Here is a 27,889-nt window from a genome sequence, read left to right as displayed (position 1 = left end):
CGTAGCCGGGGTATCCGAGGTACGACGTATCGTCCGGGGCAGATATCTGTGTCTCAGTCAGGAAAAAGAGGGCAGGCTGCGCCGTCTCAAGGTGGTGATGTACGGCGTCAAGGTTACTGTGTAGACCCCTGACATTGCTGAAATCCACATTAAACGTGGAATGGGGATCCGCCGAAAAAACTCTTTTTCTTTTGTCGACTTTCATATTATTATTAATTTTAGTTGGAGAGTAAGGATTTGGAGAGGTAAGATGCTAGAGGTGAGATCAAGGCAATACCTGAATAAAGCGCAGGGCACAATGAACACTCGATCCGGGGTTGCGCGAGAAGCTGACGCAGGGCATGGAAGGGCCCCCAGTCCACCCTGCATACGATCGCCGGGATCCACTCCGGTCTCCGACTCCGGCACGACGACCGTATGACAGGATTTTACACCGGTTGGCGGGACAGCTTCCTGGGGCGGAGTTTAGTTGTGACACCCAGGTTCAGGTCCCCTACTGACCGGCGGGCGGCGGCAGGCACCGTTTCACTGGGTCTCCCTATACCCCCGTCAGCAACCCACGCCCCGTGGACTTGCGCGCACGTTTGCTCTGCATGTTCCAAGTATCACCAAGACTCACCCTCAACAAGGAGGAGGAAAGGAAAGGAATAGAACTGGCTCTCCAACCCACATGCCGGAACACAGCTAGGCTATTTGGCGGCAGACTCTAGTTGGAGGGTGGTCGCCAGCCAGTCGGACTAGGTCCTACCACCGATTGTGTTTTCGGCTCCCGTTTAGCACCACCCAGGGGTTACTTGTAGGGAATCGCGGGTTAAACCTACGGAAGCGGGAAGCATCAACCCCCAAATAATATAAGTTAACTAAGCGTATAAGTTAACTCAAATTTGTATCTTACAAAATAAGCTAGAATTAATACAAGAAACAACGTCGAGTTCAGAGTGTCGTTCTATCGAGCAAAAACACCTACTGGGTAGAAAATCTTCACCTTCTTAATTGACGTCTTAGAGGGATTAAATTTCGGTGGAAAACAATCCATTTACTATTACACTTGGTAGTTGAGCTCATGGTCTTGTAATCCCTATGTAGCTATCGGAGCCCACAAGACAACAAAGTGAATTCCGCCACCTATTCTGAGACACACCCTCAATCCTTAATATATTGACTGCTCTTCGCTTAAATTCTTCTAAATGCGCCCTAGTGTCCATTTCCACTAATAATCTAACAGGTTTAAAATTACACATAATTAAGTTTCCAAGTACCTCATTAAATTAATCCATTAAACATAAAATATTATTATTTTTTAATTTAGCGTATGTAAATGAAACGGAAAACACATTTCAAATTACGTTTAATTAAAACAAGAATGCTATCTTATGTTTCGAAAATATTGAGCACCATCTTCATTGTTAGCTGTCCACTCCCATTCATCCAGTTCGTTGTCTTCTCTAGAATAAGGTCTTTCGTCATACTCCCTTTCCACCCAAGCCTCCTCTCCCCCTTGTTCTTCTTCAATAACATCTAATTCCTCATCAAAATGATGTTGATCTACTTCTCCTAATTCTTCGTTTTCTTCTTCCTCTACAATTTCATCTAGTACTTCATTTTTATGTCTATGCATTTCATACTCGACTTCTTCTTCGGGTATTTCTTCTAACACTTCTCTGTGAGCTAGAAAGTGAGCTCTAGGTTTCTGTTTGATTTCTCGTTCTTCTTTTGATTTCGAATAAAGGTCTTTAGAATTCGTTTCATTTTTCTCTGTTTTTGGCCCATTTTGTAGATTATTTTCGAATTTGAATGAAAATTTTAGTAGCTTATGAAAAGATTGCATTGGAATTACTAGAGTTAGTGTCAGGATAATTGACGAAATCAGAATCGCCGCTATTTCCTGTAAATCGACCTGAGGAGAAAAGTACCCAAGATTATTATTCAAAAGTTACATTTCCATTTTGTTGTACGTTATCATATAATTGACATGTTAAACGAAAAGAGCACCCGAGAGGAAAAACCCAGTAAAACACCACCGCTAATTATTATATGGGAGCAGTAGTCGTCAGGAATATGATCCTACAACTAATCTACTAATCTAACATAACCTAGGATGGGAACTTCAACACAAGCATATCAGAAATATCCGAGAGAGTCAAGGTAGCATTGAATTCAACTAAAACTATCTTGACTGCTGTGGGCAAATTAGTAGATACAGCTATACCGTTACCGAAAGATACTGTTTTAGTATCCAGTATCTTACCGATGAATGCCAAGTAAATACTAATATTTTAGAACAATGCCAAAGCAAAAGTTATAATCTTTTTGAGAAACTGTTAAACAATAATATAATTAGAAAAAACCTCCTATAAATCTTCTATATATAGTCTTTTTGAAAATCTATTAGAAATAATGTAATTTTAAAAAACTCCTATAACTGATCTTTGAATTTCATCTTGACTCGATGATATTCATACAATGAATTACAATGACGTATTATAAATTAAACACTCGAGAGAACATAATTGACAACTTGAAGAAGATGACACAGAGAAACAAGTTTAACCACGTAAATCATAAAAAAATGTTGTTTAAAATTTTAAAAACGTATTTTATTATACATGTTTTAAGTTCTTCAACTTTGATTTTGATGATGTTGACGTGACTGAAAAACAACTTCTAATGATTACGAATGTAAAAAGATGATATCTATTTACAAAGTAACAAAATTTCTCAAAATGTAATCTTTGTCCCATCACTCTTGGCCATACCTGTGGCATAACCAAGCCGTTATTTAGTACTACATTGAGGTTTAAATAATTAATATAAGGTTTGTACTATAAAATGAATGTTTGGGTATGAGAATTATGCATATAAAGGAGTATAGAAAAGGTCTGCATATATATACTAGTAAATTCTAAATATCTTCAGATTTATTGTAAATTTAAATGTCGTTTTGCATGTCTATTAAATATTAAAATAAGCTCTACTTCCGACTAGATAGAGCCAAGAGGTCTTTACAATGATCTTCTACTTAACTGTATTTTTAAATCTACCAATTAACTGTTATTTAACGGGCTCCCCGCTTAGTTTCCAAAGGTTATTAGAGGTCATAGACAGTGCAGCTAAATTTTTCGAGGTATAAGGTCGAAGCGTAACAATCAATTGTATTTTTTTTATGATTGAAAAATTACTGGTGGCCCGGAGGCCTTTCCAGTTCCACCAGGACGGGTGGGCGAGCAAAGGCTCAGCCGGGAGGGGTCGGATTCGCTAACAGCTGCCCGAGCGCCTCCAAAGGAGACCTAACAACTCAAGAGCAATTGCTTCGCGAATGAATCTACTACCGGATCGTAATCGCGACCCACTGAGAAGATTCGGTGAGAAACTCAGCGGGCTGATGCATGGGTTAGGTTGCACGTCGACCTCCTTGTCGAGTTCGACGAGTACGGTTACCGGGGAAAATTGTATTTAAGAACGGCTGTTCAACCCCTCAAGCGGGAAATTACATATTTGATAAATTAATAGTAAAGTTCAGAATACTCATTCGTTCGTAGTGTTACCAAGTGTTATCATTCGTATCAAGTAATACTTGTTGCACAAATTCTCTTACCAGAGACATCAAAGTGAATTCACTTGAATTTCTGACAACGCCCAAGTTAGTCATAAAGATTATGAACTGACACAAATAGAGAGCGTAGGAGAGACGGCTGATTATAGCCAAAGGCCGGCAGCAGAGGAACTGAGATAGCAGACCTGAGAAAGTAAAAATGAGGTCTTCATTAACCTTCGGTGACAGATGAGTAGCACTGCCAATGTTGTTAGCAGAGTTACAAAAAATATTAAGTAAAAAAGACTGAACAGGTAGAGACAGTCTTACATGTTTCAAAAAGGTCCAATACCTCACTGTATGAACCGCGCGGCCTACTTGAAAATATGAGGTCGAAATCCCAAAAAAATATAAAAGCCATCTAAAGCTTCAGATCACAACATGTGACCACTTTACACCTAATAGACAGAGTGGTGACTCTTACCCCTGTGAACCTACAACACATCCCACAGATTCATAGACGTAAAATACCAACGTGTCCCAGTTTAATGAATAGGACAACTATACAATTATGACCACGACTCCTTGTCTTAAGCTGACTGTGATATTCACGTGAACTATGCACCAGAGTAACTGATAACAATAGCTGATTAATGCTAGAAAAAAAATAGATCACGTAAAGAGACCTACCATAGTTTCCGTTATTAACTGCATAAATCAACCAAGCTATAGCCATTGCGGATGCAATCGGCGCTAATCCAGCATACTGAGCAGCGAATGATGCGCTGTAGCGGTAGCTGGTAGAGCCTGAGTCGATGCCTGCCCACCAGACCAAGGCCCAGAGCATACCACTGGTTAGCCAACCAAGTGTTAGGATTATCTGTAATATATTATTTATCAGGAAATATTTAACTAGAGTCATAATCTGAGAATAATCACGAATATTACACATTGGAACCAAAAAATAATGTTATTTATTTTCTATACGGAAAGAGTTCACAGCCCACTGACCTACCGACCCACTGAGAAGATCCGGCGAGAAACTCTGGGCTGTATCTATGGGTTAATTCGCTCGTCGTAATCGACGAGTTCGACGAGGACGGTGACCGGTTCTTGAGGGTCCTAAAATCACCGAGAGTGAATCAGGGGGATTCGACAAGTCATGTTTCAGACTTCAGATTCACATCTCAAAGCGAACGAGATTACGTTGAGCTATAGGCTCCAGCTAGTGGTGATTGTCACAACAGTTTTTTTTTTTAATCTTTTTTTAAGGAGATTATTCACTTAGTGAATATGTCACTCCATTGTGCAACAAAAAATTATATAAAAAAATAAAGAAAACTGTTATCGTCTCTGAAGGCCCACCAAAACTATTTTATAAAGTGACTTAGCCATTTCGGATTCCGGAAAGGCTAATACGCAATTTACACCTCCAACTTGTCGAAAATCTGTATGTTTTGAAAAGAATTGTTGTCTCAAATCATCATTCCGCGCACACTCCATCATAATGTGAAAAAAGTCTTCCACTGTCACAACAGTTAAAACACGAAAACTCTTTACGTATCGGAAAAGGTACAAAATAATTTACCTTGCCGTGTCTCGTCGGTTTTGTCAAAGCCATGCCCAATGTGATTCCTATCAGGTATGCTGTAGATCGGTGCAATGTCGATGTATAGCTCAAACGAGCAGTCCTATACAGCTGGCTTACACTGCAACAGACATAGAGCTCAGTCGAATTAGAAAAGCCTGTAGATGCAGTTGTATTAGTTCTGCTTCTAACTGTATTAGGTAGGCGCTGACACGAAGGGTGTTTTACACAGTGAGTATAAATATGTACTGCTTTGAATAGTTTATTGAAGATAAGTATGTACACAAACAAACTATAACAAGAGTGGTACTATAAAGAACTAACATACAGGAGTAGTAAAGCACTGACACGAACGATGGGTAGCACAACAAATATCGATGTGTACTGCCCGCAGTTTCTTAAGATTCCGATGTGTTGAACAACAATAATAGATGATTTCTAACGACAAGACACGAGTCTGTTGTACATTTCAATTGGATGTCTCTGCATGACAGTAATTCACGTTATGATCTCTATGAGCCCCGATGATCACTTAGCACCTGGTATACCATTAGCTTCATCTGGTCGTCAAGAAAAAAAAGACCGTATGAATGATATGAATATTAAGTGGATATGGTTCAAATTCAAAGAGTATCAAGAATTGTTGAAAATGAAACAACTTGCTCTCATGCCGACTGGATACTCATAAATTTGCAATGAAATATCTCAGAGATGTAATTGGTTCCTCTATGAAGGCTACGATGACAATTCGTATTTCACACATTTAAAATTTAATGAGTTAAATTTTTGTTTCATTCAAATTATAATAGTCAAAAAACAAAAACAGGTTTTAAAATTAATTTAATTAAATTTTAATAATCACTTAATTGAATTTAGTTGTTGTTATGTCGGATGTGAAAAAAATAATTTTAAAAAAGAAAATGCGGAACTTGAACTTTAATCAAACTAGACATAATGATTAAAATTAAATACTCATACTATAATTTGTTCTTATTTGAATAAGTAGACAATAATAAATACGGATTTTATTTGTGCTTTGTAATGTCGCCTTATGCGTGGGACACATCTAACTCACAATAATATTATCAATTTAGTTGAATTGACTATTATTATAAACAATTTGATAATTAGCTTGCCAGAACATACTTCCCATACAAAGCAGAACAAAATGCCTCCCCCTACTTTTAGACATCGGTCAAGCTACATAAAACGCTTGACCGTATCACCATTTTTGAAGGCGTCATGATAATCGCTTTATCGTTGCCGCCGCTGACTACTCCCCGAATCCTGATCACGGAGGAGCCAGTCACCGTCGACGCCCGTGTCTAGTGTCGGTTACGGATCCATCAGATCCAATAACCTTTGCATTAGACGCCTTCAGCTCTAGGAGCAGGCTTAGGGACCCCGGTAACCGTACTCGTCGAACTCGACAAAGAGTTCGACGTGCAACCTAACCCATGAATCAGCTCGCTGAGTTTCTCGCCGGATCTTCTCAGCGAGTTGCGATTCCGATCCGGTAGTAGATTCATTCGCGAAGCAGCTACTCTTGAGCTGTTAGGTCTCCTTCGGAGGCGCTCGGGTAGCTGTTAGCAAATCCCACCCCTCCTGGCTGAGCCTTTGCTCGCCCACCTGTCCTGGTGAAACTGGAAAGGCCTCCGGGCCACCAGTAATCCTTCAATCATAAAAAAAATACCATTTTTTAAGTCGTCGTGACCTAAAAAGGATAAGACAGCCGGTGCATTCGTATCTAGCGATGCACCGGTGTTCGAATCCCGCAGGCGGGTACCAATATTTCTAATGAAATACGTACCTAACAAATGTTCACGATTGACTTTCACGGTCAAGGAATAACATCGTGTAATAAAAATCAATCCCGCAAAATTATAATTTGCGTAATTACTGGTGGTAGAACCTCTTGTGAGTCCGCATCACCATCCTGCCTATTTCTGCCGTTAAGCAGTAATACGTTTCGGTTTGAAGGGTGGGGCAACCGTTGTAACTATACTGAGACCTTAGAACTTATATCTCAAGGTGGGTGGCGCATTTACCGACACTCAGCATAGACGTGATATGGGTCATAAACATTATTATTATTATCCCCTTATAATATCCGGTTATAATGTAAGATCTTCTGATTGCAGTTAGTTAATAAAACGCTAGACCTGAATGATATATTTTGCTAACGAAAAAAATATATCTATGATTTGAAGGACTCAGATTAAAAAAATCTATAATCAATTTAGCGACAACATAAATTATTCGGAGATTAATTGGATTTGTTAAATTGACTTGACTTACTGGATGATTGCTTGACCTCGTAATTTTTAAATAACGACCTCATTTAAAAATATATTAATAGAAAAAAACTTGCTGAGACTTTTACGGACGATGCCTAGTCTTACAGTTATGGGTCTTCAATCATGTGAAGTTTTTTTAGTGAATTAAAAAACGTCTATGATTTGGAGTTGGCTTTTTTTTCTCGCCAGCAAAAATAACAACGGAAACAGCATACCAGTACACGGGATACTTCATTTATGCAATTTACAGTAACGCAATCACATCAGATCACCCAGCCCTGTTGCTATCAACCGCTTTTCACAGCTCATTCGAATTGACGATTCATCTATACTAATCTTTACTAATATTATAAAGAGGAAAGATTTGTTTGTTTGTTTGTTTGTATTGAATAGACTCCGAAACTATTGAACCGATTTGAAAAATTCTTTCACTGTTTGGAAGCTACACTATTCCCGAATGACATAGGCTATAATCTTTTTTGAAAAAAAATAGGGATCCTTACTAAAACTCCAATAATGTAACCCAAGGTGTAAAAAAAATACCTAAAATATTCTTTACATCGCTTGCATTATTATAGTTATGCCGCAATAAGTGTTCTTTTATTTAAAAAAATAAAACAACGTCAAGTATCGTTGAAATTTTTGTTAAAAACCCGAGTGAAACCGGAGCGGGCCGCTTGTTTATCATCAAAGTCCCTTATTGTTAAAGTAAATCTTACCTAACACCGTGATAAGCCAACAGTGTAAGCCGATGATCGCGTACCGTGGAGTACCTCAAATACGCAGCCACGCCGTGCAGAACCGGCAGAAGGATCAAAGATAAACCTTTCTTCACTTGGATCGCCCAAACGACAATGCCTCCAAGTATAGTTAACTGCATGTCTAAGGCTAGCTGATGAGTTTGAGGTGCGCACTGAAATTAGTCAATAGAAATGTGATGAGTTTATCAAAAAAATATATACTGAAAGAATGGCTTAATATAGAAAAGAACTAAATAAAAAATTACAACAATCAATTTTCATATCGTCGATGTTAAGCAGTGGGTCGCGTTTCCGATCCGGTGGTAGACTCTGCGAAGCACGGCTCTTACTAGGGTTCGTGTTAGCAATGTCGTCAGGTTTGAGCCCCGTGAGCTCAAATACTAGTTAAGGTCACGCTGATATAGCCTCTCAAGGCTCTTAGCTTAGGTAAGAAAAAAAAGAAAAAAAAAGTCTCATGATTTTCAGATACCGGACAGCCTACCGTTGGCTATGAGCCGACTGACCGGTTTCCAGAAGCAAGCACTGGGTATCAGTAATTCAAATTTTGAGAAATGTATAAAGAGTATGGCTGTTTGATATTATTCTGCCTAACAAAGAAGAATTTTCTATTTAGCTCTTAAATTGTAGTGCATATAAGTGTTTCGCCCAATTTAACTTTGATTCAATTACACAAGGTAGGCCAATGTATTCCCGTTCTGTCATGTATGAACTAATAACTAACACATAATTGCGTATGCTTTTATTTTTATTGCCCTTGTAGGCAAACGAGCATACGGTCCATCTGATGGTGAGTGGTTACCGTCGCCCATGGACTTCAGCAATGCCAGGGGCAGAGCCAAGGCGCTGCCTACCAAATGCTTTGTACTACTAAAAAGTAATTTCCCTTATATAAAAGTAAAAAATACTGATTTCTGAGTACACACAATTCAATCAAAAAATTACCATTTCTTCAAGACCGAAGTAGTTCTGTACGTAAAGCAAGTTCCACCACCATCCTTGCTGGCAAATCTCGGCGTTCTTCGTAACGAATGTACCCCACATGGGCCCTGACGATATGTTATCCCAGATGTAAGCGTAAAACAATACTACAGCAAGCAACGCTGGAGTCAATCTGGAAAGAATTACAAGCTGTTTATTTCTAGGAGTTCAGCTAGGGATTCGATAAACATCCCAACAACCAGTTGGATACTAAACAATCACTGGAAAATTACGAGAACCCTTATTCGGCAATAGGAACACAACTAGTGCCCGGTCAGTGATCGAAATTCGACCATATCACTGCCAACACAAGATCTAGATTAAATTTATGTGTTACATTTTCTCTTCTGTTTTGGTATTGACATTTAGAAATGTTTGTTTCCAAAAATGTATTGACAACACTAAAGCTGTCAATAATGATTACAAAGAAAAAGAAAAAAGAAATCGCTTGACAAACAAACGAGACAATAGTATTTAATAATATTAGCTATTTAATGGTATATTAATGGTATTTAAGGTTTTTATCCTGAAGAAGAGGGCTATTCGTGCTATTTATAATATGCACCCGAGGGAATCCTTGAGGGACAAGTTTAAGGAAATCAAAATTCTAACTTTAGCGCCCAAATACATTTTTGAAAATTTATTGTACGTGCGTAAAAACATTGAAGAATTCCCCAGAGTCTGCGATTTGCATAATGTGGACACTAGGAACAAACATAGGCTTGCACTGCCGGCGGCTCGAACTAAGAAAATAAGCAACTCTTTTAGGAGGCTGGGTGTACAACTTGTGAAAAATGTACAACAACAAGATCCCACAAAACGTTCAATTACTACCTGTTCATAGATTTAAGAAAACGGTCAAGGAACGTTTGTGCAATAAGGCATATTATAAAGTTAAGGATTATCTACTACGTGGGAATGCGGCGTTCGCTCCTGGCCTTTTCATTTTTCATTATTATTATTATTTTGTAATTGTATTTTTTGACTTGTTTTTTCGTTTACTGCAAATATTGTTACTTATTTAAAAAATAAAGAAAATATTTGAGAAAAAACAAAAAAAAAAGCCCGCTGAGTTTGTTTCGCCGGTTCTTCTCAGGACTGTGGCCTTTTTTTTTGGAACCGGTGGTAGAGTTAACATTGTTATTTATATTTTGACATTCAACAAGTGTGTTATACTGACATCTAAGTTGAATTACATATAGTAATAAAATTTTCAAAAAATGCGATCTAGTCAAAAACAGCACGATTGCGTAACATAAGCATAAGCGATTAAAACTTAATTAGATTTTTGCCTTACAACATTACACCATTACAAATCTGCATTTTAATGAAATCACAGTAAATCTGATTAATCTCATCAATAAATTAAATTCAGGATGTCACTACTAAATGTCAATCGATTAAAAAGACTAGCGGTAAGCTTTATTGACATCAATCGAGACAATTTTATGTCCGATTTTTGCATGTAACATGTTTGTTCCTTGTACGTGTAAATGCATGTAAAGGGAATTTTAATAACTGATTTTCAGTTACCCCCGTTTCCCTTTGGTTCATTGCGGGAATGAAGACTAGGTACGCGTTACTAGACTTAGAGCGTGGTATAAACTAGTATAAAAATAAGAAAAACAAAACAAAAATCAAATTCATTGTTGAATACACACACAGTAACAACCGGTGGGCAGCCTACAACAAAACAACAAGGAAAATAAAATAAAAAGCACGATAATACTTACTGGGACTTCTAACATTCCGAGGTCTACCTACGAATCCTAAATCAATAAAAACAAACGACTGACGGAAAAAAAAAAAAAAAAAAAAAAAAAATCGCTGGTTTTCGTTTCTTTGTTTTAGTTACTTCTTTCTATTTATAATGTTTTCTTGAACGCATGATATGATGGATGCAAGTTGATGTTTGTGAACGCAGCGGTATATCGAGTAAGGAAGGGGATGACGTGTGAGATGACAGATGAACGACGACGAACGAAGCACGAAGCACGAGCACGACGAAACGATTATAATTTTAATTAATAGTATTGTAATAAAACGTGGAAGTAACCGCGAAACTTTTATTAATTGTCTGAAGTCTGCATCCCACATGTATATTGATTTTGACGATGACCATAAATTAACGAACACCAAAATCTTTTTTTAAATATGTATTTTTTGTTTATGTAAGCTTGCTCGAATAAAAACCTCAATGTAATCTCCCGTCATATTCTCTCTGTAATATTCTTGTTACATTTATTTAGTCTATCACATATTGTTATTATATATAATTGAAGCTTACAAGACATTCTGTGATCTAAAAGTTTGAAGCCTTTAAGTATAGTTTCACTCAACCTTTGATAATTGCAATTGCTTGTTGTTTCCGAGAAAACTATGAACAACACTTTCACGAAAGTAGCAACTAGTTTTTGTTCTGATCAAAGTGCTGCTCTTAAAATCCATTAAAAACTTCAAAACTTGCTTATCGAAGTAAAACAGATGAAAGAAAACTTTGAAAGCTAATAATTATTAATAATATTTTGACGTTTTGTTATGCTTAACATCAGAATGTGTACTACGTTAAAAAAGAAAGAAAAAAATGTGTTTTATTTATCTTTAAAATCCTTAAAATTATGCATTGTCTTATCTTTCTTTTTCTTACCCAAATTAATAGCCTCGAGAGGCTATTTCAGCTTCTCCTTGACGTATAGGTGAGCTCTCGGGGCTCAAACCAGAAGTGTTGCTAACACTGACCCTAACAAGAGCAGTGCTTCGCAGAATCTACCATCGGATCAGAAACGCGACCCACTGAGAAGATCCGACAAGACACTCAGTAGGCTCTATCTATGGGTTAATTTACTCGTCGAGCACTTCGTCGTAAGCGAAGGGTTCGCCGAGAACTGTGATCGGTGCTTGAGGTACCTAAAAGCACCGTTAATGTATCGGGAAGATCCATAATGACGTGTTTAGGGCGACGTCGACTGTTTACCATTCGGTCCACAGGAGCGGGTCAGAATTGTGAGACTCAATTCGCACTGTTTTCGTTTTTCTTACTAATTTTTCATTGGGTTGATGAAGCGCCCTATGCATTTCTAACAAGATTTGTAGTACTATGTTTCACATTGTTTCATTATAACATTTGACATTTATATTGATATAACATTATCAGATGGGTCAGCCGCTCGACAGAAAAATCAATGCAATACATTTAACGAAACGATTTAATCTTTCTCGAGTAATTTGTATGTATTTTTAGTAATCTTATTTAGTAATTCGTATCACATAAATCGGATTCGCTTTATGATTGTTTGGGCGTCTCTAATGATCGAAAGATTCAGTGGGATAGTGTACCTGATATATCGGGAGAAGAGACGCTTCGGTGCCGCTGTTTCGGTGTCAATGCTCATGCGGTGAGCAGTCAGAGTTCCACTTAAAAGAAGAAAGCAATCCGTGAACATCCATCCGGCTCTGCACCACGACCACATTGGTGAACTTACTGTCTGAAAGCAAAATTGAAAATAATTTAAGTTCCCCTTCGGGCTTTATTCAGGACTTTTTAAGTTTTATTCCTCTAGTCTTATGTTAAGTTTGAAAATCGCTGTCCCGTTCCTCATAATGAACAACTACTTTTCAAACTGGTCGGGTTATTCTGACAGTTTCTTAATGATAATATATTATAACTAGAGGTCCCGCAGTAGTCGAAATTCGACTATAATTATTTGGTATTGTAAGTTTGTACACTATTATGATTGTGTTTTATACTTCTATAGTCACAAATTTCGCCAAGACTACACTATAAAAAATATTAACAAAGACAAACAATATTTAATCTATTTTCAATTTGACCACAGACGTCAAGAACAAAAGTTTGACAATAAATAGTATGCATGCGTGTGTGCGTCAAATACATGGTATGTAGTGTGTGTAATGTTTTCTTTATTGATTTAATGTATATTTTATGAATTATTTGAAAAAAATTCTAGCATTGTGCACTTCTTCTCTATATTCTCTATAAGTGTGGAAAAATTCATACTCCTCCGTCCGCGCAATTTTCGTAAAAAGGGATACAAAGTTTTTGCTTCGCGTATTAATATATCAATACTTTAAAGGTATAGTGATTTCTCACAGGTTGACGTAAAATATTTATTTACTTATTTTTTCATTGCTACGCGACAGAGATACCGAGAATGATGATAGTATATATTTGTGCTATAATCACAGCTTACCCATGTATACAGTAATATATAATTAAAATCACTTATATCGTTATATCTAATATCATTGTTGACGTTCGAAATGTCGATAAACACATTCTCACGGGTAAATTGGATTATCTGGGTCTACGGTTCTCCTTGGTTTTATAGCGTATGTCCCTTGTGTGCCCTGAGGAATTGTTCAAGATGGTCCCTCCAATCCTTTTTTACCACAGCATCTCCCGCCACCGAAGCAGAGTTTATGTATACTATCTGGAACTGCTGCGTACATCGACAGTCCGTTTCCAGAGATCTTTTATGCTACATACCATTCGGCTTTGTGGTTAACTTCCCTGCATGGTGTTTTCCGAACACTATGACATATGCATCTATAAATCAGGCTTGCTGAGTGTACACAGTGGTAAGCAACGACGGTAACAATCGCTATCAGATGGGCCACATCCTCATATTTTTTTTGTTTAGATGGTTGGACGAGCTCACAGCCCACCTGGTGTCAAGTGGTTATTGGAGACCATATACATCTTTAACGTAAATGCGCCACGCATCTTGAGATATAAGTTCTAAGGTCTCAAGTATAGTTACAACGGCTGCCCCACCCCCCCTACAAAACGTATTACTGCTTCACGGTAGAAATAGGCAGGGCGATGGTACCTACCCGTGCGGACTCACAAGACGTCCTACTAACAGTTAACCATAATTTTGCGGGTTTGATTTTTATTACACAATCTTATTCCTTCACCGTGGAAGTCAATCGTGAACATTTGTTGAGTACATATTTCATTAGAAAAATTGGTATCCGCTTGAGATTCGAACACCGGTGCATCGCCCAACACGAATGCACCGGACGTCTTATCCTTTAGGCCACGACGACTTCAAATTGCTTTTTTGTAGGTAGTAATAAGCGGCCGTGTGGAATACTACATATTTTTCGTGGTTGTTAGTAGTAGAATGGCGCCACCTACTAGAAGAAGCGTTTGGTTCAAGAGGCATAAATACCCATTACTACGACGGAGCAGTGATTTGGAAATAACAGTAGTAAATATAATAGATATAGATTAGATCCTCCTCGTCCTTGCGTCGTTCTCCTCATTACTGAGGGTCGTGACTCCCCCACTGCATCTATCTCTTATGTAATTGTACATGTTGTTCTCCGTCCGCTGCAATCCTTGGCCTCGTGAAGGGCATCGTGGAGCTTAATGTCCAGACAAGATCGGAATTGGTCCGACCATCTCGTGGGACTGCGTCCTCTGGGACGTTTGCCCTCTATCTTGCCCGTCAGCATCAGCTGCTCAAGATTGTGACCCTCCTTTCAAATAATGTGTCCAAAGAACTCCAATACTCTACCAATGCATATTGCATATGCAGAAATAGATAAAAAACATAGAGTTGGTCGGAACACCTACACAGACAAAATCATTACAGGAACCGTGAGCATTTGATAATACTATGAACGTAGTACCAGATGTTTTAGCAACGCTTTTTCTCTAATTATCAATCGATACAAAATGTACGAATTCAAACGCCTGACACAAATAACGAAGCAAAACGTATTTCAGGAACTCAACCGAGAAATAATATGTCGATCGAAGGTATTTAACGAATATTGAATTGGCTATTTCATACTATAGTAACCAGTACAAATAAAACATTATAATAATCTATGTAGAAGCTCTGTCTATATCATTCTAATTATGAAAGAATTATTTATTGAAAAATACCGGTTATTAAATTAAACTTATAATTTTGAGAATTGAATGCAATTACATGGGCAGCGTGCGTTTGAGGTGGTCCGATTAAGGAAGTACAACTCGACCAAGCTAAGCTTGCACCTCGCTGGAATGTGGCGCCCCGCCCGCTTCGCCGCTCACCTTCCCGCGATCGCCCTGTCGCGTCAGTACCGTTAGCATCTTTGTCGCCGACACGCGTCATACGAGTTTTCGTCTCCCTATCCGTTGCATTTTAAATTTTTTAACTGTTCTTGTTAAGTTTTATGTTGAGTTTAGTTATATTATTGGACTATTTTTGTTAAGTTTTTGTTGTACTGTTGTTACAGAATGTTTAATGTACATTTTCTTTTACTTCGACAGAATTGTTGTGGGAACAACATTTTAAATTAAAATGAAATAATAATTTAAAATGAAAGGAAAGGTGATACACAGTGAAGGGAGAAACATAATCCTTAAAAAAGAAACATAAAGGAAAATTTTAATGAGCAATTGGGATACAAATTTAAGAAGTGCAAGAACGCCCGCCCGCGTGGTCTCAATACAAAAACTCGATATCGCTATATTCTAATGTACCTATGTATAATATATTGTTAAAAACAATAAATGCAAAGTATAATCTAACAAACATTTATTTACATTTTTAAAGTCATAGTGAATCCTTTTTTTAGACCATACCCAAGCGGCAGTGTGACGTAATTGATGCGAGGTGCAAACTTAGGTTGGTCGAGTTGTAGGTATATTTTTTAAACTCTCGCAGAGCAACGCAAGACAAAGGACGCAGGAGCAATACAGCTTTAATGTTGTTTGCATAAATAGTAGGTAAATATCACCGAAGTCAGTCAGCCACCAAAAGGAGGTTTATAATTACAGTGATTAAAAAAAATTAAAATGATTTTCACCGTAAACGGTTAGACAATCTTACGTCCCACCTTATTTTAAAATGTTGCCATAATTAAAAATTGAATACTCCTGTCAAATGTGAAATCATAGACACGCGAATTTATCAATCTTTTTAAACACGCTTTATATTAGCTTCACTTGTATGTATGTTTGTATGTTTGACTCTTTTAGACGCGATTTTTACGCACTTTAAACGGTCAGATTTCATTCAAACTTTATAGATTTATCAAGGACCGATGACAATTGAATATTAAAAAAAAGAAAAAAAATATATTAATTTGAAATACAACTAAAAAATGAAAAATAAATAATAGTTAAAAAAACTAATTTTTATTTTTTTAATAAATGTAAATTGAATATAGTGTAAAAATTTTTTTTTTTGTAAAAAAACCATATAAAACTATAATTTTTTTTAGATTGTGTATCTTACATTTTTCCATTTTCCCTTCACATTCATACAATGAAAATATTACATTGACCTCTTAAAGCATTCCACTGATCCGTTTTCGAATACCTTAGCGATCAAATGAGTCAGTTTGGACGTCGCGCATACAACAAAACGCCAAACTCACAAGTCGTGGCAACCGGCCAAAGATAACACCAGCTATCAGAGACAAAACAAATTTAACAATACAGAATTAACAAACAAAAATAGCCTTTGCCAATCTAGAAATAAGATCGTAGATCTCACAAATCTATCCTGAGATGTATTTGATTAAACATCGCTCTCGATTTCACTCAAGGATGCTATAAAATAGTCTTGGTTTGAGGCGTCTTTACGTTCAATGTCAGTCAGTTACTGAAATAAATTAAATACATTTTCATACTAAACACATTAGTAAGAGGTAAATAGATCGGTAAGAGTAATGACAGTAATGATGCCGTAAACACATTTTTTTGTAATCGTGGCTGCAATACATTCAAGTAACAGCTTTTTTTGTATCTTTAAAGAAAATATGTATATAATATTACCGGCTTTAGTACTCGTATTATTATTAATTGTAAAGTAAATTAAACCATATATCTTTTTCTTTTATTGCTTAGATGAGTGGACGAGCTCACAGCCCACCTGATGTTAAGTAGTTACTGGAGCCCATAGACATCTACGACGTAAATGCGCCACCCACCTTGAGATGTAAGTTCTAAGGTCTCAGTATAGTTACAACCGCTGCCCCACCCTTCAAACCGAAACGCTTTACTGCATCACGGCAGGAATACGCAGGGTGATGGTACCTACCCGCATGGACTCACAAGAGGTCCTACCACCAGTAAATTACGCAAATTATAATTTTGCGGGTTTCATTTTTATTACACGATGTTATTCCTTCACCGTAGAAGTCAATAGTGAACATTTGTGGAGTACGTATTTCATTAGAAAAACCGGTACCCGCCTGAGTTTCGAACACCGGGGCATCGCTCAACACGAATGCACCGGACGTCTTATCCTTTAGGCCACGATGACTTCTTTTTTTTCTTTCTTACCACCAGTAACCAGAAAGATTTAAATACATCATCTTCGCATCACCCGATACGAATGCACCTGACCACTCAACCTTTAGGACACGACAACTGAACTATGCTAAAAAATTCCTCAACTTCATAAAGCTACAATTAACTTACATCTGTAATCCTCAATCTATTGGTGTATGGCATATTAGCAACTGGGAAGAATTTATGCGCCACCAAAAGAGCTATGGTTGCGATGGCCCTCACTCCATGGATGCAGGGTATCTCGTCTGAGGTTCCAGAAGCTGTAAGCTTACTGACAGTTCGGTACAATGAAAATACAGTGAATATACCATCTGAAATCAAAGAAGAAAACTTTAATATTATACTGAGTGGCAATTATAAACGCTTAGTGAAGATTTGGGCTAAGCGTCTAGTGAAGCCCAGATGCCGTTATCCGTCCTCAAACATTATCTCGATCATCCTAAAAGCATTGAATCACATTCCATATTAATGTTCATTGTGGGCATAGGCCGAAATGGGAAGGACGTTGGAATTAAAATACCCTTAGGATACTGATTAGATCCCTAACAATCCAGTAAGACAGAAAATAAGAAGGGCGCATTATGATGCATAGCTACCACTATCAACCCTATTGCTGCAAAGAAGCATGCGTTTTAGTTTAAAGTATGGGACAGCAGCTGTATGGTAAAATTAGGGATGCAACCAAATATAGGTTTCAGTGAGTTCTATCAACTCGTCTTCACAAATAGAGCAACATATAATATTAGGGTAAAAGTTTAATACGAAAACCAAAAGCTGTATGTTCAGTAAACCGACCTTTTGTTTGACTTCTTTCTTTATCTCCTTTATTGTTGCCTTTATCAACGCCCTCATCTGTTGGGAGTCTCGCGAGAAAGTCTTGTAATGTTCCCACAATAACTAACAGAATGATGACACCGTAAAATACTCTGTAATACATCGTCAATGATTTCATATTTTAATGTAATGAATAAAAATAAAAATTTAGATATTGTAAAACGTACTCATTATTACTTAAATTAAGTATAAAAAACATAAAAAGGAACTCACAAAGTAGCAAGTACTGGCGGTTCCAGCCAACGTTGCCATAAATCAGAAGGGTCCTCAACATGGCAGTCTTCTTCATCAACTTTAACTCGTATTGCAAATCCACTGGTCTTCTGATAGTGTTTAATGGCATCGCGAAACACTAGTTCAACATCCCCGGGATCGCAGGCTGAAGGTACACAGATACCCCAACTCAGCGTCGAAAAACGCGGCACAAAGTGACCTGGCTGAACAAAGTATTGTACCGATTTGTATTCTATGTAAATAGGTTATGTTGGAAAAGTAAAAAAACCTATTTTATTACCATGTGCAGACGCATTCATAGCCCACGTGGCGTTATATCTGATGGAGCCCATATATATTACAACGTGAATGCCGTTGAGGTCGACCCCACCATGAGGTCGAAGTCAGTTGGATTGTATAAATCTCCTACTCTTCAAATTTAAGCCCATACTTTATCCTCTATATCATTAACATTATGGCATTGATATGGGCCTCTTATGATTACTATCCCACGAAGTGGACCAACAACTTGCTAAAGGTGCTAAAACTCGCTGGGTATAGGTTAAGCAAGACCTGTCATCATGGCGAATCTTGGGGGAGGCTGTTGTCGAGCCGTGAACATCTGTGGGCTGATGATGGTGGCAAAGGAGCCTCATAAACCTACACCAGAAACACAAGTCCACTGACATTCTCAAATACCTCACTCAGAACACGATGAACTCGATATCCAAACGGTCAATCCGTGGATTGCTAAAATATTCGTTTCATTTGCAAAGCTGAAATGCTTTAAATCCGCTTAAATTACAAAACTCACATCATCAATCCGGCCCCTGATCAGGTTTTTGGCTTGCGCCAAATGCACCGGCGTCTCCAGCTCGGGATGTTCAGCCTTAACGTCCAAATGAACCAAGCAATACTTTCCCTGCACCTTGACGACGGACCCGGTATCCAACTGTACACGAGCTCTACTGCTGAGGCACTGATCGAAATCACCGAGTTGGATGCCATTACCTTGGAGGATTCCCGCGGGGATCTTAGCTGTGGCATCCAGCACTGAAATATTAATGTTATCATGACACGAATGTGCTATAGGGAAACATTAACACGTTTTAAGCCATAATACACTGCAAAATATACCTAATACAATTCCCTGGAGTTCCTATGACCTAAAATCGTGTTACATATCATGTGTAATTTATTTGCCTAAAAATTGCATTAAATATTATGTTCTACTTCATGTGTAGAGTTGTTTTTTTATGTAGATAAACTGAAAGCAAATTTAGAATCAGTTGGACTAATGCTAAGTAACTACCATAGCCTCTGGATAATGCAATATCAATGAAATTTTAATCTATCATACAGCGACGCATTATGGCTTTTCTGCAGAAATAGGCTTTTGGAAATAGAATCATAGACATTGTTACACAAACCAACCAAGTTGAAAAGTTGAAAATTTACTATTTTACTCATTTTGTTTCAAAATAATTTTACATGTTATTTAAATATATTCAAAATATACACGTCAAAATATTCTATTGAAACTACCGTTTGATATTTTTTTTAACATCTAGTAAGCGTTCTTGGAATTCTATGTGTCAACAGAATTAACGGCTGTATGAATCAGTAAATTATAAGAAAGTTGACAATAAATAAAAATAACTCACTATTCAGAGCCCATAATTTAGTGCCACGTAGTTGCCTTAATACAATCTGACCGTGACGTCTGCATTCTGGATTGTGAATGCGCGAAAAATTCGGTGCAAATGTCGGAAAAAACGTATAAAAATCGTCGAATTCGCTTTTCAATAAATTTCTTCTTTGTAATGCATCGTTCATTTGTTTTAAATGACTTCCACTTTTAACTTCTTTGCCGTCTACCAATTTCTCAGTTGATTCTCTACTACTTTTAATATATTGCTTTTCAGTACATTTTTTACTTCGATCTACTTTAAATTCTTTCATAGTCTCCAATAGCTTGTATTCATCTCCTAGAGTTTCTTGTTTTTTCGAGTCTTCTTTTGTTTTCTTCTCAAATTTTCTGCCATCACTATCATTCTCATCTTTTAACACACGAGAAATGAAAACTTTCGAAGTTGCTTGTTCCACTGACTTATGACTGATTGATTCTGCAGCTTTTTCACTTTTATCTTTTGTTTCTTTCTTTAAGTCTTTTTTTATTTCCTGCGGAATGGTGTTAGTTTTCATGTTTTCAGAGCGTTTTTCTGTCTTAATAGATGTATCTGTAGTTTTTATTTTTACTTCTGCTTTATCATCAAGGTTCGACTTGGATTTAATTGATATTTTAGAAACAGATGGCGAAGATTTTGCTTTACTTTCTGCTTTTAGCGCTTCCGCATTTTTTTCATTTAAATATTTTTTTGGCGGTGGTGACTCTATGTCATCTTTTTCTTTACTGTTATCTGTTAAAAAGAATGTTAGCGGTGACCAGAATGTTGACGTTTGAAATTCTTCTGATTCATCAGAAGGCGCTAATAATTGATCCTTTGATTGTTTTTCTTTATTCGGTGCTTGGTCCTCTTTACTAGAAGATAAAGCCAATTCTTTAATTTTTGGTTGTTTTGTGCTTTGCTTGGTACTTTTAACATCAGTTTTTATTGAATCTGTTTTTAATGGCTGATCTTTTTTACTTTTCTCATCTATTGCTTTTTTGGCTTGGGTGTCACTAATTTTATTTCGCTTACTCTCGGTTGAGTCGAATTTTTCTGGAATATTCGAATCTTTAATCTTTGACCGAGTATTATTTTTATCTTTTTCAAAGTTCTCATTTGAACGAAGATCAACATCATGTTTTGCTAAATGCTGTTTTGCATTCTTTGTATTTGAATCTGTAGTATTTTTAGTTAATGTGTCATCGTCCTTCATTTTCTCGGTTGCTTTGAGGCTTGGTTTGTCTTTTGTTTTCAATCCACTATTTCTTTCTCCATCTTCTTTACTGTGAATTTCTTCATTAGATTGGGCCTTTAGCAAACTTTTCTCTTTGTGACTAACATTAATTTTTTCTTCGTTTTTTGCTTCTGTATTTTTCGTTTGTTTCCTACTAAATTTTGATAATCTATCATCAATATTTTCATCACTATCTTCATCTTCATCGTCATGAAAATCAAAACGTTTCTCTAATTTGTTCTTAGTTTCACTAATTTTAAAAGTAGCTATTGAATAAGGTTTTGGTAAGTCTGTTTTCTTTTTCACATTAATAATTGTAGCTCGTGGTATTTTAGGAGTTATCGGATGCTTTCTGATCATTTCATCATCGTCATCGTCATCATCACTATAACTGTCACCATATTCATCATCATCATTATCGTCATCATCATTAACTTCATCGTCTTCATTATCATAATCGTCGCTGAACAAACTCCAACTATTTTTATCACCAGCTTTTGTTTTCAAATCGACAGAGTGCGCCTTCACTCGTTCATTCTTAAAAGCTGGCCTTATCTTCGAAACATCCAAGTCATCGTCGTCATCTTTATCACTCTTTGTCACATATTTATGAGTAATATGGGGTTCAAGAGGCTTTTTGTTGGTTTGCTCCAGTTTTTCACGAACATCATTCTTTGTTTCCACGTTCGGTCGTTTATCACTATCGATTCGAACACTATTCAATTTATGACCTACCTTCGCTTCACAATCATCACAATGTTCTTTTTTCGCACTATCATGAGAAACTTTGGGCAGGTCGCGAATACGGAATGCGGTTATCACTGTGGCTAGGATAGGGAGGCAGATTAAAATTAGAGTTAGCGTCCATAAGTGTCGCGACATGACCGACGGAACTAAATCACGGCGCCATTATACCCGTACTGAAAGCTATAACGGGTTCAGTTTCGTTCGCGTATTCGCAACTCATTCAGACGTTCTCATTGATATTTCGCGGTCTAGGTTATGGGTTCGTTTTAAAACGCTCAGGGAAGATGTGTGTTGCGAGGTTAACGGTAGCGTACTGGCATTCGAAGCTGATGGCAAGAATCCAAGTTCGTTTTAAAAATAGTGTGCTCTTAAGGCGATTGTCCGGCGCGCGCGTCCATTCGACGGCTCCAACTGATTTGTTGATTAATTAATTGATAAATTTGTAACAGACAATAGCTGTAGAGTGAAATGGAAGCGTGAAAATGATAAATGGAGTAATTGTTTATTAATGATAAGTACTTCTTTTGTTTGCTTGAGTTTGATGGTCTAGTTATCCTGACATCCGACGAGAATTGTCATTGTCTCATATGTACATGTGTAGTTCAGAAAAACCTTAACCCAGAAGATTTTATAAATTTGATTTTTTATTTTTTTATTTTGTAACAAGGTGTCATCCTTTGTTAACATCCTTTAAGAGCAATTAAAAAAGTTGGCAGTAATTGAGTGTAGAAGAGCATTTCATTTTCATTGTACACGCACTCAAATCCCAAATAATTGATGTCTTAAAACAAAGAGACTTTTTGTTCTATGATACCGACCGAGAATCGAACCCAAGCTCAACTATTAGATCAACTAGGCGAACAATCCATATTTATCTTCTATATTTCTATTAAATTTTACACTTACCTATTTATTTATTTTCCATACTCTTATCGTATACCACACACGACACCTCCGAAGCTGTACGATGAAAACAGATTTCAAGTAAATCCTATCCCGAAAGATCATATCATCTACTTCACATTCACAATAACAATACGTATTTTGAACCTTGGAGTCAGGTATCTGCCACGAAGTAATCCCGAGCTCCGTTTTGCAGGCTACGACAGAGACTTAACTGGTGCTAGGACCTCTTGTGAGTCCGCGCGGGTAGGTACCACCGCCCCGCTTATTTCTGCCGTGAAGCAGTAATGCGTTTCGGTTTGAAGGGTGGGGCAGCCGTTGTGACTATACTGAGACCTTAGAACTTATATCTCAAGGTGGGTGGTATACGATATATTAAAACCAATCATTCTTATCTACATATACTTAGTCTGGCCATAAATACTGTTACAATTAAAAATAAACAAAATATTACATTTGAATTTGGAATATGTCATTTTTATATGATTGCTCATTGAGTTTCTCATTTTGGCGCCAATACATTATACAATATTTTGCGATATTAAAATGGAGTGGGGTGATAAAGAGAAACGAATCGCTGTGATTGCATTACACAAAGTAGGTATAGAGCCAAATGCAATTTTTAAACCTCTCCATACGCTTGTTATTGGTAAAATGTTTGTGTATCGGGCTATTTTAATAGGTGCAATGAGACCTCCTCTGTTTATGACAGAAAAAGATCTGGCCGTCCACGTAGTGTTCGTACGAAAAAGGTGGTCAAAGCAGTAAGGGAAAGAATTCGAAGAAATCCTGTCCGAAAGCAAAAGATTTTATCTCGGATGACTACTCCCCGAATCCTGATCATGCAGGAGCCAGTCACCGTCGACGCCCTAGGCACGTCCTTACGGATCCATCAGATCCAATAACCTTTGCATTAGATGCCTTCAGCTCTAATACTAGGGGCAGGCTTAGGGACCCCGGTAACGGTGGGGTATTAGCTATGAAGGAGTGACTGAGCCATACTTTTGTGAAAAAGGTATCAAAACATCGGCACTAGTGTATCAAGATACCATTCTTGAGAAGGTAGTGAAGCCCCTTAACAACACCATGTTCAATAATCAAGAATGGTCGTTCCAGCAAGACTCGGCGCCAGGTCATAAAGCTCGGTCTAGGCAGTCTTGGTTGGAAACGGTTGGTCAGTTTTAGAAAGTACGCCATGATAATTTGGAGTCCCTAAAACAATCCGTACGATTGGCAATGAAAATTTTTCCCATGGAAAGAGTGCGTGCTCCTATTGATAACTGGCCTCAACGTTTAAAAAACTGTATTGCAGCCAATTGAGACCACTTCGAATAAGCTTTTTATACTTTAAATGGTTTTATATTTATGTATTAAACTAACACACTGTAAAAGTAATAAATGTTATTTGCAATAGATTTTTTTATATTTATAATTGTAACAGTATTTATGGCCAGACTAAGTATAGGCAAAGATAAGTACCATTTCATGTTTCTCCTCCCCCCGGTAACCCTACTCGTCGAAATCGACAAAGAGTTCGACGTGCAACTTAACCCATGCATCAGCTCGCTAAGTTTCTCGCCGGATCTTCTCAGCGGGTCGCGATTCCGATCCATTATTAGATTCATTCGCGAAGCAGCTGCTCTTGAGATGTTAGGTCTCCTTTGGAGGCGCTTGGGTAGCTGTTAGATAAACTCACCCCTCCTGGCTGAGCCCGTGCTCGCCCACCTGTCCTGGTGAAACTGGAAAGGTATCTGGACCACCAGTAATCCATAATTCATAAAAAATGGCTCTCCTCCACAACGACTAGTTCATTACCAAACTACAAGCTAATTAGTCTAATTTAGTATTTTCTATCGGTCTACTTCAGTCATAGACATAATTAAAACCATTTTTACGATTTAAGCTCGCGTTTAAAATTGTATTTATATTATTATTTCCGACGTTTTGGATACTTTACAGTTTTCGTGGTTGTTAATAATCGATTTTAATTGTACTGTATCATTATTGTATAATTTAAATTGCATTCTTACTACTTACAAAAAACTAGAAAAATAAAAATAAAAATATCTTATCATAAATTGATGAAAAACGGTTTTTGTTTAAAAAAAAAGGTAAATAAAAGTGAATAAAGCTATATATAAGATGTTACAAAACTACCCGTAAAGCTGAAAGGAGGTTAAATGGGGCCTTATAACGAGTCCATTCACAATATTTAAGAACCGTAAGTAACGTCGTATAATACACCCGAAAAAAATAAAAAAATATTATTAATTTCACTGATGTGCAAACCCTATTTCAGTAAAATTATAGAGTAGACTACGCAGAATGTACTTACATTTGTACCTAATTCGCGGAAGAAAATATTTTTGACAAGTACGACAAATACTTGAGTATAATGACATTCTTGTATTGAGGTAGCAAACATTTATGAATGAAAAATAGAAAAACTATTGAAGTAGACAATTATTAGGTAAAATATGTACATAAGCCTTTCTGTTAAAAAACTGGTTTCCTGACATGACAGCTTAGTAGGGTTGACAAAATTTTTGTCTTCGATAATTGATTATATTTTTTACGGAGTATTTTGTAACACGTTGTATATATGTATATATATATACTTATATAGCGGTACCCGTCCGCTACACTGGGCATTTAAAATTGAAATTATTATTTCTCACCCCAACAAAGATTCTCATCATTAACGCCCTCGCAACTGGTGTAGGGAGTCCAACACTCATATAAATATAAACCTATCCATTAAGTACATGTATTTTCTACATGGATACCAAGTTTCAAGTCAATCGGATGCATGGTTCAGTAGTCATAACGGAACATCCGTAGAAACCACTGTAGATTTATATATTAGTATAGATATACTTCGATGCACCGATGTTCGAATCCCGCAGGCGGGTACCAATTTTTCTAATGAAATATGTACTCAACAAATGTTCACGATTGACTTCCACGGTGAAGGAATAACATCGTGTAATAAAAATCAAACCTGCAAAAATTCTAATTTGCGTAATTACTGGTGGTAGGACCTCTTGTACCTACCCGTACCTCCGCACGGGTAGGTACCACCGCCCCGCTTATTTCTGCCGTAAAGCAGTAATGCGTTTCGGTTTGCCCCACGGCAGCCGTTGTGACTATACTGAGACCTTAGAACTTATATCTCAAGGTGTGTGGCGCATTTACGTTGTAGATGTCTATGGGCTCCAGTAACCACTTAACACCAAGTGGGCTGTGAGCTCGTCCACACATCTAAGCAATAAAAATAAAAATAAAAACTTCTGTTATATTAGTCGCCTACTGCCAAATCCGAGACCGCCATGCGCTTGCAACGCCTTGCCATGATCAAACGATGTCGACACGATCGAGTCACGATCAAAGACACATTGTATTGTAATTCGTCAATTGTTTCGTTACTGACAATATGTAGCATCGAATGTTGGCCTAGACCTTTCATAGAAGGTTTATGTTGACAAATATATCGAAGATTGAAAAGCTATTTGTTTCAAACGACATTTCTGCAACTCTAGAGGAGGAGAGCCACATAAAGTTTAAAATTTGGAATAAATATCATAACGAATAAAACTTCTTCAGCTATACGAATGGATTAAGCTTAATTGAAGTTCAATTAAAAACATCGAACTGTTGATGCTAATACCAAATATAATCTATACTAATATATAAATCTACAGTGGTTTTTACGGATGTTCCGTTATAACTACTGAACCATGCATCCGATTGACTTGAAACTTGGTATCCGTGTAGAAAATACATGTACTTAATGGATAGGCTGATATTTATATGAGTATTGGACCCCCTCATGATAATGAAAATAAATAAAAATGTTAATTTTAATTGCCCAACGAAGCGGGCGAGTACGGATAGTAATAATATAATAATAATTTTTTTATTTCTGTCTTAAAGGTATGGTAAAAATACAAATAGAAATTAACCTTAGAATTTATTTTGTAATCCTTTGAAAGAGCTGAAGTCTGTACTAGGTTCAAAGACCTGTATTACTGATCTCCAGGCTCAGTAATACAAATAAAACACATCTTTTATAATAATTACAAAGAAAAATTATATCGCGTATTAAGCGAAATGTCGTTTAAACCAAATAGTCGCTCACCCCTCGATATGTAACGTTGATTGACTAATAATAATTTCTGTTTCACATACGTTACTGGTAGTAGGACCTCTTGTGAGTCCGCACGGGTAGTTACCACCACCCCGCCTATTTCTGTCGTGAAGCAGTAATGCGTTTCGGTTTGAAGAGTGGGGCAGCCGTTGTAACTACACTGAGACCTTAAATTTTATATCCCAAGGTGGGTGGCGCATTTACGTTGTAGATGTCTATGGGCTCCAGTAACCACTTAACGCCAGGTGGAGTGTGAGCTCGTCCACCCAACTAAGCAATAAAAAAAAAACTAAGAATGAATCTGTTCTAAGGAAACTAAAATAATCTTTTACAATACTCTTTTATAAGTGGATAAAGGACTTGTAATAGCTTAGCAAATACCTACCGTGGAGAGAAACTATCACTCCAGAGCCGGGGTACATAGCGAAAATGTTATCTGGAAATTTTTAAACGTTTGCAAGGATTTGATTTATTTAGACGAAAACGCGCCTTCGTGCGAGATTAGAATACTGATACGAGAACAACACCCAGCGTCTTACCGATTAGACTACGATGATTTTATTGTAATATATATCAGTACTAGAAATAAATATTCTCACAAATTTTAATAGCACTCTTGTTGATAGGGTATCTTTCTTGCTGCAAACGGAAATGATGCGTTTGAACAA

The 27,889-nt window shown here is 37.2% G+C and overlaps 1 protein-coding gene across 1 annotated transcript; it reads right to left on the bottom strand.

Moving 5' to 3' along the window:
- Positions 1-1,331: 1,331 nt before the first annotated feature.
- LOC114241801 (uncharacterized) lies at positions 1,332-22,504 on the bottom strand. Its single transcript, XM_028172772.2, has 12 exons — positions 20,185-22,504; positions 19,335-19,573; positions 18,521-18,744; positions 18,269-18,399; positions 17,603-17,784; positions 12,493-12,641; positions 9,121-9,289; positions 8,137-8,330; positions 5,121-5,241; positions 4,223-4,412; positions 3,596-3,738; positions 1,332-1,897 (listed from the first exon to the last, which is right to left on the bottom strand). Exons 1-12 carry the CDS (start codon positions 22,304-22,306, stop codon positions 1,367-1,369), a joined length of 4,395 nt encoding a protein of 1,464 aa, XP_028028573.2. The 5' UTR covers positions 22,307-22,504; the 3' UTR covers positions 1,332-1,366.
- Between the last annotated feature and the right edge of the window lie 5,385 nt (positions 22,505-27,889).

The sequence above is a fragment of the Bombyx mandarina genome, chromosome 13 (genome assembly GCF_030267445.1).
Source record: "Bombyx mandarina strain Sakado chromosome 13, ASM3026744v2".
NCBI classification, from domain to species: Eukaryota; Metazoa; Arthropoda; class Insecta; order Lepidoptera; family Bombycidae; genus Bombyx; species Bombyx mandarina.
Note: the sequence above shows the minus strand (reverse complement) of the source record. Positions and strands in the feature narration are given on the sequence as shown.